We start from the raw sequence: 14,881 nt of genomic DNA on the forward strand, positions 1-14,881 counted from the left end.
TAAAACAATGCGTATTTTATATTTTTCTTTGTTTTTTTCATATATCAACTATTGTGTTGAAGTTTGGGGGAATACATATGAGAATACCATAAAACCTTTAAACCTATTACAGAAGAAAGTTATACGAATAATTCATAATGTTAAATATAGAGAACATACAAACAAATTATTTATAGAATCAAAATTATTAAAATTAGGAGATTTAGTGAAATTACGGACATTATTAATTATGTTTAAGGCTAAAAATAATATTTTGCCTTTTAAGTTACAAAGAGTATTTTTGATGTGTTCAAGGGGAGAAGAGAATAGAAGGAAATTTTATTTTAAACATCAGTTAGCCAGGACTACACAAAGATTAATGAGCACAACGGTTAGGGGTATAAGACTGTGGAATTCACTTCATTATAATTTAAAGAATTGTATAAATCTACAATGTTTTAAAAAGTGTTATATGTTTAAAACGATAACTCAGTATGAAGAATGCGAATGAATGTGATGTTGGTTTGGGATTCGACCGGAGAGAAATGTCAATATTAGTTTGTTCCTGATTTTTGGTGCCCATCGGTGATATAAGTTCGATGGTAGATAGGGGGCAGGGTTTAATAAGAATATTTTCTTCTTCCTGCTCCTTTTCACACATGGTTGTTGTGTTTTGTTGATAGAAGATGTGGTTGTTTTGTTTGATTTGTAGTACCAAGTGTGAAATAAATAAAAATGAAATGAAATGAAATGAAATTGTGAAGATCCATGTCTTCTGTTAGTGTGTTCAGATTATGTTTTCCCCTGTCTCGTCAGTTCAATTTGGTTCAGCTGTGTCTGCCTCCTGTTTGCTATTCCACGTTTCCCTCTGTGTGTATTTATAGTGTGTGTCCTCGTGTGCTTGTTGCTGGTTCGTCCGTGTTCTTTCCCTGCATCATTCTGTGTCGTCCCCCGTGTCTCCCTGCATCGCCATTTTGCCTTTGCTGTTTCTGTTTGTTTCACCACTTCATGAATAAAACTCATTTGCATCTCAGCTGCCTGCATCTTAGGTCCTAATTCTCAGCCTCCACTCATCTGCCACGGCAGACGTGACAACAATAAACTCAAAAGTAACTGATGTTTGTTTAAAATAATAATAAAAAGTATTTTACCAACCTGGTGAAGCAGGAATCTGTAAGATAAGATAAGAATACTTTATTAATCTCAGAGGAAACCAAGCGGTCACAGTGGCTCAAAGACAGTAAGAACAAAAACTGACTAAACTAAATAATATAATATATCACAAAGTATGAATAATAATGCACACCACAAAAAGTAGAGAATTTCAATTCTGTTGTACCAGCTGCAAATGGAAGCATTTCATCGTGCAGTCGATGGATGTTAGTAGCAGCAGGTATAGAGTATTGCACATTGAGATATTTACAGACACCAGTGTGTGCATGTGTGCTTTCACATGATGATGTATGTTGTAGAGTCTGACAGCAGCTGGAAGGAAAGATCTCCTAAATCTCTCCTTCACACTGTGGGTGCAGCAGCCTGTCACTGCAGGAGCTGCTCAGTGCTGTCAGAGTGACCTGCGTGGGGTGGGAGGTGTTATCTAACAGGGGTGACAGCTGAGCCACCATCCTGTCACTGACTGCCTCCACTGGGTCATGAGGACGTCCCAGAACAGAGCTGGTCTTCTTCATCAGACTGTTCAGATTCTCTCATTTACAATTATTATGTTTAATTGTTTCACTGATATTTTGTGTCATCAGATCAGAATGAATGTTTGAATAATTAAAGTGAATGTAGTAAATAAACTCTGTAAAACTATCTAATAGTGAAATGTTCATATTTTATTTACAGGATTGTAAAAACATGAAATTAGTTTCATTAAATCAAAAACAAGTTTCATCTCTAACTGCTCTTTGCTTTTCAGCACATATACTGACCATTTCTGTTGTTTTTCACTTGTGTGACTGATTCATAGACGTCAGCAGTACCTAAAGAAAAAAACAAGCCAGGCTCACATTAATCATTTTATTACAGTTACACTAAAGATCAGAGCAAACACAGAAACACTGTGTGAGTCAAAACCAGGACTGTAAGATCTTTAAATGTTATTTGAAAAACTCGTGAACGCAAACTGAACCTGATAAATGTTCGTGTTAATGGAGGTTTAATAAAAGTCAGTATTAATAATGATAATATTATTTAAATGGTTTAAATACTGACCATGTTGAAGAGAGCCGTACACATGAGTTTCATTCTGGTTGACTCCATGATTTGTGGAGGAGCCTGGACTGTGACTCTCAGACTGGATCGACCTGAAACAGGAAATAAACACAATAAACTCAAAAGTAACTGATGTTTGTTTAAAATAATAATAAAAAGTATTTTACCAACCTGGTGAAGCAGGAATCTGTGAAAGAGACAAATGTTATTACACATGTTTGTCATGTATAAATTGTTCCACTGATATTTAGTGTCATGAGATCAGAATACATGTATATGTGTGAATAATTAAAGTGTATGTAGTAAATAAACTCTCTAATACAGCATGAAAAGAAGAGGCTCTTACACTTGGACTGTCTGCAGCGATACAACAAGAGCAGGAGAATAATAATGAGAGAGACTCCACAAACCAGTCCAACCATCAACCACACAGGAGATGAAGAGCTGTCAGCTCCAGACACAGTTACTGCAACAACAAATAATAATTAATTATTAATAAAGTATAAAACAAACACTGAGAGCACAAATCTCTGCTAAGGCAGCTCACTCTGTTGACAGTATTTTCTGTGGGGGTTTTTTTTTTTGTGTGGTTTATTTGTACTGTGAGAAGTTTGTAGTTCAGTAAAAATAAGTCCAAAGGCAGATTTTTTCAACATGACAACAAGGGCAGATGTGAAATATAAAAGTGAGGTCAGAGGTCAAACGTAACATGATATTTTAAATCTTTATACAGTATTTTCTATATGTTGAGAAGACACAACACCTTTGTAAGAATCATAGTTTCTGTGTCATAAGGATTTCTTTTTAGTCATAAAGTTGACCTTGAAGACCTCAGTGGCTGTAAGCCAAATGTTAATGGATAGTTAACATGACTGCAGCTCGTCAGTGAGGTAACCAGGCAGGTCTGCTGGGATCCTTTCTAGGAAAATAAGGTTTGTATGCTAACAGACTTTCCCCTTGTTTCAGTTTCTTCCTGCTTCAAGATTCTTTTCATGCCATCATTCACCTCCAGTCAGACGCCTGCCACCTTGGATCATTGCCCCCCTATTCACCACCACCGCTGCCCCCTCGGAGCCTCTTCCTCACTTGCCTGCCTGCCCATCGTTCAACAGTTTCCACAGACCTCTGCTTTATCCTTTACCCCCAGCTAGTCTGGACTCCAAGTAAGGCATTGTTGCAGCCACTTTATGAACACTCTCTGTCTTGTCACATTCCCTCAGATTTCCTGCCCTAACTGCTCTCTCCTCTCCCACAGATCTGCCGCCCTCACGCTGTTATGTCCGCTCCTCTGGCCTGTCTCTCTCACCTCAGTTAAGATGTTTTTGTAGGACTCACTCATTAAGTTTAGGTTCATTTATGTTTTGTTCCTGTTGACTGAGTCAAAGCTCACTATCTGTTGTGTTAAATGAATTATCCTGTTTGATAAAGAAACTTTCACTCATTACTTCCTCTGCTGTTTTCACCTGAGTCCTGAATCACAACAATATTAAACCTGACAATATAGAGATATTACATAATAGTTTTATAAAGTTCTGACTAAATAGACCCAGATGGATTTAAACATTAAAAGAGATAATATCATGTTATTTCTCAAGCATGAAATCCATTAAAATCCATCAAATGTTTTGATCCTGCTCACCTTTAACTGACATCCAGCTCTGTGCTGACTCTCTTCCTGAGTACTGACACTTGTAGAAACCTTCATCAGACTTTGACACTGCAGAGATCTTCAGCTCCCCTCGGGTATCATTTTGAATAAGTTTGTCATTGTGATAGAAAAACACATTGGAAAGTATTTTTTGTGTTCTCAAACTGCAGCTCAGACTAACAGAAGCTCCCTCAGTCACAGGATGAACAGGACTCACCAGGATAGGAACATCATCATCTGTGAAACAATCACACACAATTGTTTCAGTCAGACCAGCTGGTGCAAACCTTTGAGAAAAAGCTGTGAGTCGTGTCTCATGATCTACATGCAGACCTGGTTTTCTGAGTGATTATGAGGACTGGAAATATAGTTGGGATGTTTCCTGCAGGAGTCAAATTACTGACGGTGACATTATTGAATGGTTGAAGGTGAAATTGTAAATGTTTGTATGTTTGTGTTATTTTGCATGATGTGTTTCCCAAATTTCTCTCTATTGAGATATTAAAGGTTCATCTAATGTGACGACAGAGATGTTGAGCTTTGTTGAGTTTTATTCTGACAGAGAAAATATAAAATACTGTTGGCAAATTATGACAAACTGGATTATGAACGGATGAAGAGAAATTAGACCAACAACCAAGAATATTTTGATGCTTTGTTGCCTGAAATTGTCTGAAATTCTCAGTTTTGTTTGTGTTGCCACATAGAATTACTTCACATAGAGCAAAGCTGAGACAAATGTTCATGTGACATCTAAATCATTCAGATCCAAGAAGTAAATGTATAATAACATACTCTGTACAGTGATGTTGACTGCACTGCTGAACTCTCCTGATCCAGACTCACACCAGTACACTCCAGTATCTGACTTTGATGTGTTGAAGTTACATGTGGATCCAGTCATTCTCCTACAGTCAGAGAGTCGGCCGTCCTCAGAGAACTTCCTCACTCTCCACTCAGTGAAGTTTCCCTCACAGGTCAGTGAGACAGAGTCAGAGGTGAAGTGTTGCACTCTGTCAGGACTCACTGTGAGAGACGCTGCTGAATGAACATCTGGAAACAACATGCAGTGAAGACACAAAGCTCACAGATGTTAGGATCAAAATATCACAGTGAAAATATTTGTTTGTTTGAAGCTTTTGTTTTGAAGATCAAATTTAATAGTTCAAAATGATAAAGTGTTTGTTTGGTGAGACAACACTGAGTCTGACAACAAGCCCTGAATCACACAGACAGTCAAATCAATGGAAAACAAAGGAGCCGAATACTGACATGTTTAAGATGATCTAACCCACATGCTTTATCTGCTGGCAGCTCATGTAGAGCTTGGTACACGTCATGTGACATCATGAGCTTTGAGTCATCACTCTCAGCATCATCCACCTGATACAGATCACTCTGAACACACTTCAGTCATTTGCTGTAATGTTTCTGCCATAATTCTGTGATATTGTCTGTTTCACAGATTCCTTCTACAGTGAGATATTTTGCAGCAGCAGGACCAAAACTAAAAACCTTTGAAGTATATTTTAAATGAACAATAACAGCAGCTGTTATTTGTGACGTCTTCTTCTAGCGTCCATCTGTAGTCAGTGTTTGTCTTGTATTTGTCAGAGCTGTTAACCTGCCTGCTGACATCTTTGTTTCTTTATTAACTATATTTGACTTTTTTAGCTGAACACCTACCTGAGCACTAAACAAAGAGTCTTAACTGTGTAAATCCTGTCTGTGCACTAAGTAAAAATAATCAGTACAAACAGAAACATGAGTTTAAATATCAAAACATTTAAAATCTCATAGATGTCTTTTGTTTTTCATGTTATCTCATTAAATAAAAACTGAAAAATAAGAAAAGGAAACGAAGAAATTCAGTTTGGTTTGATCACAGAGAGAAAGGAAAACATTCAGTTCAGTTCTTCTTTTGGGAAGTTTTAATATAAACGGAGATAAATGGTTGTCATGGAGATGAGATTTTAATGGTCTAAATCCTGGTGAATTAAAATGATGAGCTAACATGAGCTCATTGAAAGGACAGAGAGAAACAAACTGACCTGCAGACCAGACAAACTTTGGTTGACTGTGATCAGTGTGATACTCTGGGTCTCCTCTTCCAGCTCTGCACACATATCCTGCTGTGTGTGTCTGTCCATGAATGATGTAGGAGTCCTGTGCAGTCCCACTGCCATCAGGTAGCAGCTCATAACTGGAGGATTTCTCTGATAGATCAGGAACAGCTTTATACCAGTAGAAGCTCCATCCTGCAGACGGATGTTCAACCTCACAGTTCAGAGTTACTGAGGCTCCAGGACTCAGCCATGATGGAGACACAGTGAGGACAGGACGGGGTTCATCTGTTCAACAAAGATTTTCTCTCAGTGAACATGTAGTACAGTCTCTGAACAGTGAGCTCAGTTTATACAAAGAATAATAATCTCAGTCTATATGAACAGAAACACATTTTACAAAGTGTTCAAACAGCTTAAAGCAAACATGACTTACTGTCAGAAACTGTCAGTGTGACTGAATCACTCCACTCTGTTGTTTCATGCTGTGAACTTTTCATTCTGCCCTTACAGCGATAGTTTCCACTGTTCAATGATGAAGCAGAAATAATCCTGTATTCATTTTGATTTGGAGGTTTTCTGATGCTGTTTGTTTCCCACTCATAATCCCACTCAGTGTCTCCTCCATGGATCTCACATCTGACAGTGATCGTCTCTCCTCTGTATATCTCAGACCAGTTTGGATACAGAGTCACAACAGGCCTGTTTGAGGCTGTTACTGTTCAAGAAAGTCCAATAAAAACACATGAATGACAAAAGGTACAACTACTCTTTGTATATTGCACTGTGTTTAAAGGGTAAAAGAACCCCATGAAACATAGTTTTGAGCACTGATTTTGCTTTGCAGATGCACAAAACTGCTGTGGTGGGGTGGCTGTAGCTCAGGAGGGTTGGTGGTTCGATCCCTGGCTTGCATGCCAAATATCTTTGGGCAAGATACTTATGGCGTATGAATGCGTATGATTGATAGTTAGAAAGCACTTAAAGTATAGATAGTAGTGCTTGTGTGAATGGGTGTGTTGTATAGAGCGCTTTGAGTACTCCAGGAGAGTAGAAAGAACCAGTCCATTTACCATGTGGAACTTGCAATCCTGTAACGTGTTGAGCTACAGAGTTCATGTATTGTGTGAGCAATAAATTAACTCCGGTGAGTCTCAAATTGTGCAAATTAAATTTGATTCACAGTCCGGTTTCTAATTTATAAAATTTATAAAACTTTATGAAACAGCTTCTATGTGATTGTAGAAGCTGTTAACGATGTCTTCGATGTGTTAGCCCTGTGAAAAGTGTGCTAGTGTATCCACATGTGCTACCTTTGCAGGTGCAAGTGTTGCATTTTGAGAAGAATTTGATTTTGAGGAAAGAAAAGCTAAATTTGAGTGAACAAAATGAATTGCTGTGTGCAAAAATGTATTTCAGTGTTTGCTGTTATCCACACATACCCCAATAGCAGCCCCTTTTGCTCTGTTTTTGCATTTGCGTTCGCTCGCAATGTGTTGCTTGCGCTTCTCATTTCTGCCCAGCGCGTTCAGCTCTTTCTGTTAGTGGTGGGCGGATCGATCCAAATATCGATAGTATCGATCCCAAGTCGGCATCGGTATCGGATCGATACTAGCCTGGTGAGATCGATTCTTTACTTTGAGTTCTGCTTGTTTGCTATGCTGTGCTTTCGGTAAAAACGAAACAACCAGGTCACCACTCCTGTGACAGCGGAGAGCACTTTGCTCCCTCTTCCCCCACTCTTATGTTTCGGTGTTGCACTGACACGTCATGTGACTTAGACACTTTGGGGGTTGTTAAGTTGTTTACATATTAATTATATTTTTTTGTTTTTGTTGTTGAGAATTTTAATTGTAATTTTTGTATTAGTTTATCAACAGTATTTGTTTTAATTTGTTTACTGGTTTGCCTGCACTTAAGATTAAAAAAAAAAAAAAAGATCGCCACCACGGCAGACCCGATGGCATTTTCATGCTTTGCAGCATCATTTATTCTTACAATAATCACACAGTTGCTGTAACAGTACATTCAACGGCTGCAGCTCTCCCGCTGGCAGCCGGACACATCATAGGGTTGCCAACCGTCCCTTAAAAAACGGAATCGTCCCGTATTTCGAAACAAAAGTACACGTCCCGTATTGAGCTAATAAGGGACGCACTTTGTCCCGTAATACAGTGAGAATCAAAAGTAGTCTATAAATGTTTATGGAATTAACGCTTTGTTTGAAAACATAATTCCCAGCCCCTCTCCTGCTTTGTGACCAATGAGCTGACAGCACACTTATGACAATTCAGATTACCGCTCATCTCATTGGTCGAGGAAAGGTCGCTTATGGAGAAAATACCGGAAGACAACAGATGACCACAACAAGAAGCATGGCCAACAGGGAAACAAACGCCGACACTGCGGTGCAAGTCTCGGACGACAGTACACCTAAAGCTGGGCAGACACTGTGCGATTTTTTCAGTCACGTTATTCAGCTCCTGCTCAAACTGCACGATTGACTCGCAGGGGTTAGAAGTTGGTAGGTCACGATGCAGGTCTCACACTATACCGCCCGATGCTCTGATGCGACCCGAGTGCTCACACTGTGCCTCCATAACATGAAGGTTATAACAGAAAATCTGTCGCTCGCTCTCTCTGTCTTTCACTCACACAGACACACAAACCACCACCATCAACTTTGCTACATTGCTAATGAAAAACATGATCAGGCAGCTGTGAATGAGCAGCAGTGTAAATCCAACTATTTTCACGGTTGTTGTGGTCGTGATAATTTTGTGAGGCCACATCGAAAAGGCTCGGATGAGCTTTCCAAAGTTCTACAAGTTGTGCCTCCATCGCTTGTGTCCAGATCACACGCTGCACAGCTGTGCTGCTCCGTCTTTTTCACCGACGTTTACCTGTTTGCGCGTGAGCAGTGTGAGCGGCTCACGAGCAATTGATGATCGGGAGCTGCTCGAGGTGTTAATCGCTTCTCGTTACCCCACGTATACTACACGACGCACGATGAAGACCAAAATCGGGCCGATCACCAAATCGGTCGCATGACTCAAAAATCGTCTCAAAATGGGCCAAAAACCGTACAGTGTGAGCCCAGCGTTAGAGCAGCAATGTTTGTTCGCCCAGAGAAAGAAAAAAAAGGCTGCGAAAGTACAGGGAGGAATGGGAAAAGGAAAACACTGGGCTGGGAAAATGCACGATAACGCCTATAAAGCGCACTGCACTGTGCCGGAGCACTTTTTCCATAGGCATGCTTCTAGTGGTGGGCACATGAAGAACATGAGGGGCGTGAAAGCTCGGGGAACCCTTAACCAATTTCTTGTCCACCAGGCCACGGCAGAAGCAGATATGGTATGTAAACACTGGTTTGTTTTTTTAAACCCTCTGGTTAAGATTAATATGGGCATGTGCAGTGAATATCAGCGCTATGTGGCCAGAAGTGTGATAATATAATTTATTTTGTGTAATAAACAACTCCAAGAATAGATGATTACAACAAATAGATCACTAATACATAAAAGTAATACATAGATGAATAATGATGATGAGTTAAGATGCGTAATCATGGGAACAAGTGGGTTTACAAACAGGAGCAGCTGATTAGCTTTAGAAAAGCTGAAATAATACCTCAACTGAAGCCAATTGTACTAAATGCACTAAATGTGCACTGTTACAAGAATATTTTTGTTGTATTGCTTTCTATTAATTTATATAATTTTAAGTTAAGCAGGACAGAGTTCTTTTAAAGAAAGATTTACTTATATTCTCAAAAGTTAAGCATGACAGGCTTCTGTTTAAGAAAGAGACCTGTTTTACTGTGTTAATGTTGTCATTTTGAGCTAAAAATAAATGGCTAAATGATCATTTGTTTCCCATATGGTCATATCACAAAGAATATGCATCTGCTTAAATCAAGTTCAAGTCAAATGGTTAAAAAAATAATTTCACACACAAAAAAAAGAGCTACCACACTGGGAAGGGTGAAGACAACTGGGTTGCCCGGCCCTGGCCACGAGGTGTCCCTTATTTATTTTTCAGGGAGTTGACAACCCTAACACATCACCACCACCTAGGGTTGCCAACTCCCTGAAAAATAAATAAGTGTGGTGAACATTAAAATGTCCTGTCATGTGATCAACTTACATGATACAGTCAGTCTGATGATATCACTCCACTCTGTTAACAAATAGTCCCTTCTGCCCCGGCAGCTGTATCCTCCACTGTCAGACTCAGTAACTGTGATTCTGTAGGCACTGGATGTTGGAGGTGTGTTTAACTTGGCAGGAGTCCATTCATACGTCCACTGAGCTCCTTCACGTCCCTGAATCTCACATCTGACAGTGACTGTCTCACCGCTGTATATCTGAGTCCAGGATGGCTGCAGGGTCACAGTGGGCTTAGTGGGAACTGTTCACATAAGAATGATCCAGTTAGAAGAGAAACATAAAAACTCTGCTGTTTATAACATAAGAGTAGAGTCATTACAAAACAGCTGATTCACAGAGAAACAAGTTAAACATAACAAAAAGTCACAACATAAAAGTTTCAAACTGTAACACAATATTTTCAGTAAAATGTAAAAGGTAAAGTCTTTACTTTGCACAGTTTTTGTTCAGATTCCAAAAAGTTACAGATTATTTTTCATGAGTTTACAGCAGATTAAGAAGACTGGAAGAAATCATCATTTGAGAAACATTTTCTAAAAGTTGTGATGAGGTCATCATGTGAAACTGGTGCAGTTGCTGATTTGGGACACACTTGTCACACTTGTAGTTATTGTATAACAAACAGGTTCTTGTGGCTCTGACTGATTTTCCATGAACTGAACCACAAACCACTGATCCACTAATGCATCTGTTCCACACTGGAGGTTCTTCTAGCTGTAGTATCATTAAACATATTATGACACTCATGAACACCTTTATTTTTCATTAATTAAAATAAATTAATAAACAAATGCCATTAACAACAATTACAGGAAAGAATCTAAGTGGAACCTGTAATGTAGCAGAACAGTCTCTAATAAAATGTCACGGCCAGGGGATCAGCAGGCTGCTGACTAGTAGTGTTCTCTCTCTCGCTCTCTCGCCAGGGCGGAACTCATGGTGGGTTCACGCCCTCGGCCCACGCCCCCTCTGAAGAGGAAACACCTGGGCCTCATCAGCGCAGCCAGCATTTAAGCCAGGGAGTGGCTTCTACTCATCGCTGGATCGTTGTGTGTGACTCGTGTCAGTGCAGCCCGGCTCTGAGCAAGTTCTCTTTTGCTGCCCTGTGCAAAACGTCTAACGTGTGTTTCCTTCTGTACATAGATCCCCTGGACCCGACCCTGCATTCCCCGAGTGGATTCCCTTTTGTGTGAGTGTTTGGAGAGAGAGCCAGAAGAGGAGCAAGTGTCTTTTCCCTACCTGGATTTCCCCAGAGCCCTTTCCCTGTCACCGCTTAGTATATAGCACTATCCCCTGCACTGTTTGTATATACACCTGGTGGAACTGTAAGAAATACTGACTGTGCCTCTGAGTCCTGCGTGTGAGTCCTCAAGCGAACCGTGACATAAAATGAGGTTATATTGTAGCCAAACCTGAAACGTCGAGGAATTAATGTAAAAATGCTAAAAACAAAGGAAGTAACTGATCTGCAGTGATAAACTCCACATGTGCAGCCATGAGGTCAAGATGGGAGTGACTGGGATTATTACGTTTGGACTGAATTCTTTCATCAAACTAACAAAATATTTTCCAGATGTTTCACTGAGTGATTATTAAATATCTTTATAATGACACTAAAAGATATTTTAAACTACTTTTGATCCTAAACACAAAATAAACCTACAGTGCTGTTGAGTTGATGAAACATTGTTCAGTACAAATTAAAATATTTGAAATATGTCCAACTTACCTATTACTTTCAATGAGGTGCTGTCACTCCACTCTGTCCAGGAAGAGCTTCTTCTGCCCCGACAGCTGTATCCTCCACCATGAGACTCAGTAACTCTGTTGATTGTATATACACTGGATGTTCCACGTATGTTTTTCTGGCCTCCTCTCCATTCATACATCCACTGAGCTCTTTCCCCTCCATGAATCTCACATCTGACAGTGACTGAGGTATCTTTGTATATTTCTCCTCCATATATCTGAGTGTAGGATGACTGCAGGGTCACAGTGGGCTTAGGAGGAGCTGTTCAAAGAGAAAATATCCCATCATCAGACTTATAGAAAAATAAAACGATCATTGACGCTTTCCTGGTTTTATTGCTCTTGTTAGGGGTAATAACGTTTTTTTCACCCCAGTGACAATTTGACTGAAAATCAACAATAAAAAGGTAATAAAAAAAAAATCAGATTAAACCTTAAACCTAATTTGCTGATATTAAGAATCTACCAGCAAAGTGACGGAAACAACCAGGTGTGCACAAATCTGTGCGACTGAACATCAACACACAATATCATGTAAACAACTTCAGTCTCTCAGATTGTACATTGTAAAAAAGAAGTTTTATACTCAAACATCGCACTATTTACTTATTTCTACATCTTTACATTTGCATATTTATGAGCATATAATCCAGAGTTGTCGGTGGGCTGTTATTGTTCTGAATAACCTGAGACCTTACTTTCCTGTCAGGTATAAAATCCCTAACATATTATACACAATATCAGTTTTACTTTAACTGTTTTTAACAAATTTAATTTTTACTTTTCTTTTTCACTGTTGTAAATATAAAAGTTCCTGCGCCGTCTCATAGTGTAAGGCCCTATTTTCACTTTTTATCATGCTGCTCTAACACAATTTGCTTTGTGGATCAATAAAGTATCTATCTATCTATCTATCAGTATTGACCTGTTTAATATGTGTCCTATGTTGTAAACTGGCTGTGCTACATTATTCACTCACATTAGGAACACCATGTAGAAAGAATTTAACGACTGTTACGCCCCTCAAAACAGAAACGCAAAACAACATGGGAAAAGTGTGTAACGCACGCAAAAACCACACAGCTGCTGCTGAATTGACAAGGTTTATTTTTACAAAGCTGAAAAAAAAAAGGAAAAGACTCGCAATAAACACAGCTGAGCCAGGAAGCTAAAAGCATCAGGCTCTCCAAGGCCAAAATAACAAACAAAAACTCTCCCCCTTCCTAGAAACAAAACACAGGGTAAAACTTCCCTGATCAAGAAAAGGAAGATGCAATGCCAGACCTCCCTGGCTGTCCACAAAACAGGAGAAAACTGGGTTAAACAAAAGTGGGTTAAACCACTGCCTGCTTCCACTCTGCTGAAAACTGGTGAAAAATCCACATGCAGCAACTGAGCTGAATAAACTGGGATCATTACATTTGTGTTTCATTTTTTTTAATGAAATTTACTGAATATGTCTTTCAACTCCACATGCTTCTGTCACAGTCCTGGGTCTGTGAACCAGTGTTTTGATTTTGTATTACAGTGGTCTCTCCCTCGCTACAATGCAATTCACCTTTCGCGGCCTCGCCGGGACCGTGAGTCATTTGGTACCGGGCAGCGAGAGTTGAGGCTGGAGTGTGAAATTTATGGTTTTCAGAGTTTTTATTGTTAACTCGGTTTCCCTGGATCTTTTCCTGGTTGTTATGAGTAAATTATGAGCTTTGCCGGTGTCGCCCGAGAATACCCCGAGATTGCCACAACAGCACAGAAATGGTGCAACTGAGCACTCGTGATTTCTCCAAATCCATCAGGTTTCAGACAACGACTCACTTCAAACTCGCTCAATAGCTGGAGCTGCTGGAGCCATGTTAACCATCTTTTGGAAAACAGCTCTGGTACGTTATTGTCCCAGCTGATTCCTTCCTGGCATAGATCTCTTAGGATTTTCTTAGCAGTTAAGACCACAGGACTTAGCATTCCAAGAGGATCATAGATAGAACTGACAATTGAAAGGATTCCTCTTCTGGTGAGCGGTCTATCCTTGAGCACAATCTTGAACTTAAAAGAGTCTGATTTTATACACCACTCCACGCCCAAAACTCGCTCGATCATTGAGAAATCCAATTCCATGTTCAACTCTTTCTTTCCTGTGGCTCTGTGACTTTCAGGAATGGATTCCAGCACTCCAGGCTTGTTGGTGATCCACTTTTTGAGCAGAAATCCTCCTTTGGCACACAAAGAAACCAACTCGTGGTACATTAAGACTGCTTCCTCATCAGTTTCAACAGACACAAGACAATCGTCCACATAAAAACAGTGCAACAACTTCTTCACAGCTTCCTCACTGTAGAGATGTCCAAAGTCATCCGCACACTTTCTGAGTGCAAAGTTGGCACAACTTGGTGACGAAGTTGCCCCGAAGAGATGTACCTTCATCCTGTATTCAGATGTTGGTTGTTTCAAATCACCTTTAGGCCACCAGAGAAATCTCAATAGATCTTTATCTTGAGCTGGAACCATGACTTGATGGAACATGGATTCAATATCTCCCATAATTACAACTGGCTCCTTCCTGAATCTTGTGATCACTCCTATTAAAGAGCTTGTAAGATCAGGTCCTTGTAAGAGTTGGGAGTTTAAAGATGTTCCCTGATAACTCATTCCACAGTCAAACACAACTCTGAGTTTCTTCTTGGTCAGATGGTAAACACCATGGTGTGGTATATACCACAGCTTGCCATCATTGCGATTGATCTCCTCTTCCGGGACCTTTTCAGCATAACCTTTAGCCAGAAGCTCATTCATAAAGACTTTGTACTCAGTATGAAACACTGTGTCTCTCTCAAATCTCTTTTTTAGAAAGCGCAGACGTTGTTGAACAACTTTCTTATTGTTTGGCATACTGATACTGGCATTCCGAAAAGGTAATGCTATCTGGATATGACCACCCACATATTTGGCAGAGTTAGTAACTATTTCCAGAAATCTCTGATCCTCTCTTGACAATCCAACCTGCTCATCAACTTTGCTCTCAGGAAAGTCATTCTTGAACTGTTGCTGCCAAAGCTCCT

The 14,881-nt window shown here is 39.7% G+C and overlaps 2 protein-coding genes across 2 annotated transcripts in view; both read right to left on the reverse strand.

Annotated features, from left to right (window-relative positions):
* The window catches only part of LOC308407851 (basement membrane-specific heparan sulfate proteoglycan core protein-like), a gene marked incomplete at both ends in the record, with an annotated part of 160,923 nt that overhangs the window by 43,522 nt on the left and 102,520 nt on the right, over positions 1 to 14,881 (reverse strand). The window contains 2 exons of the mRNA XM_080899766.1: positions 10,054 to 10,317; positions 11,806 to 12,087. Of these exons, the coding sequence (XP_080755892.1) occupies positions 10,054 to 10,317; positions 11,806 to 12,087 (546 nt within the window). The remainder of the gene's footprint in view (positions 1 to 10,053; positions 10,318 to 11,805; positions 12,088 to 14,881) is intronic.
* Positions 1,897 to 6,407, reverse strand: LOC308400079 (sialoadhesin-like; the record flags this gene model as incomplete). Its single annotated transcript, XM_080887578.1, has 8 exons — positions 1,897 to 1,964; positions 2,197 to 2,288; positions 2,368 to 2,383; positions 2,543 to 2,662; positions 3,836 to 4,081; positions 4,640 to 4,897; positions 5,896 to 6,195; positions 6,344 to 6,407. The coding sequence occupies 8 exons, from the start codon at positions 6,405 to 6,407 to the stop codon at positions 1,897 to 1,899; spliced, it is 1,164 nt and encodes a 387-aa protein (XP_080743704.1).

The sequence above is a fragment of the Rhamphochromis sp. 'chilingali' genome, assembly GCF_963969265.1.
Source record: "Rhamphochromis sp. 'chilingali' genome assembly, chromosome: 1".
Lineage (NCBI taxonomy): Eukaryota > Metazoa > Chordata > Actinopteri > Cichliformes > Cichlidae > Rhamphochromis > Rhamphochromis sp. 'chilingali'.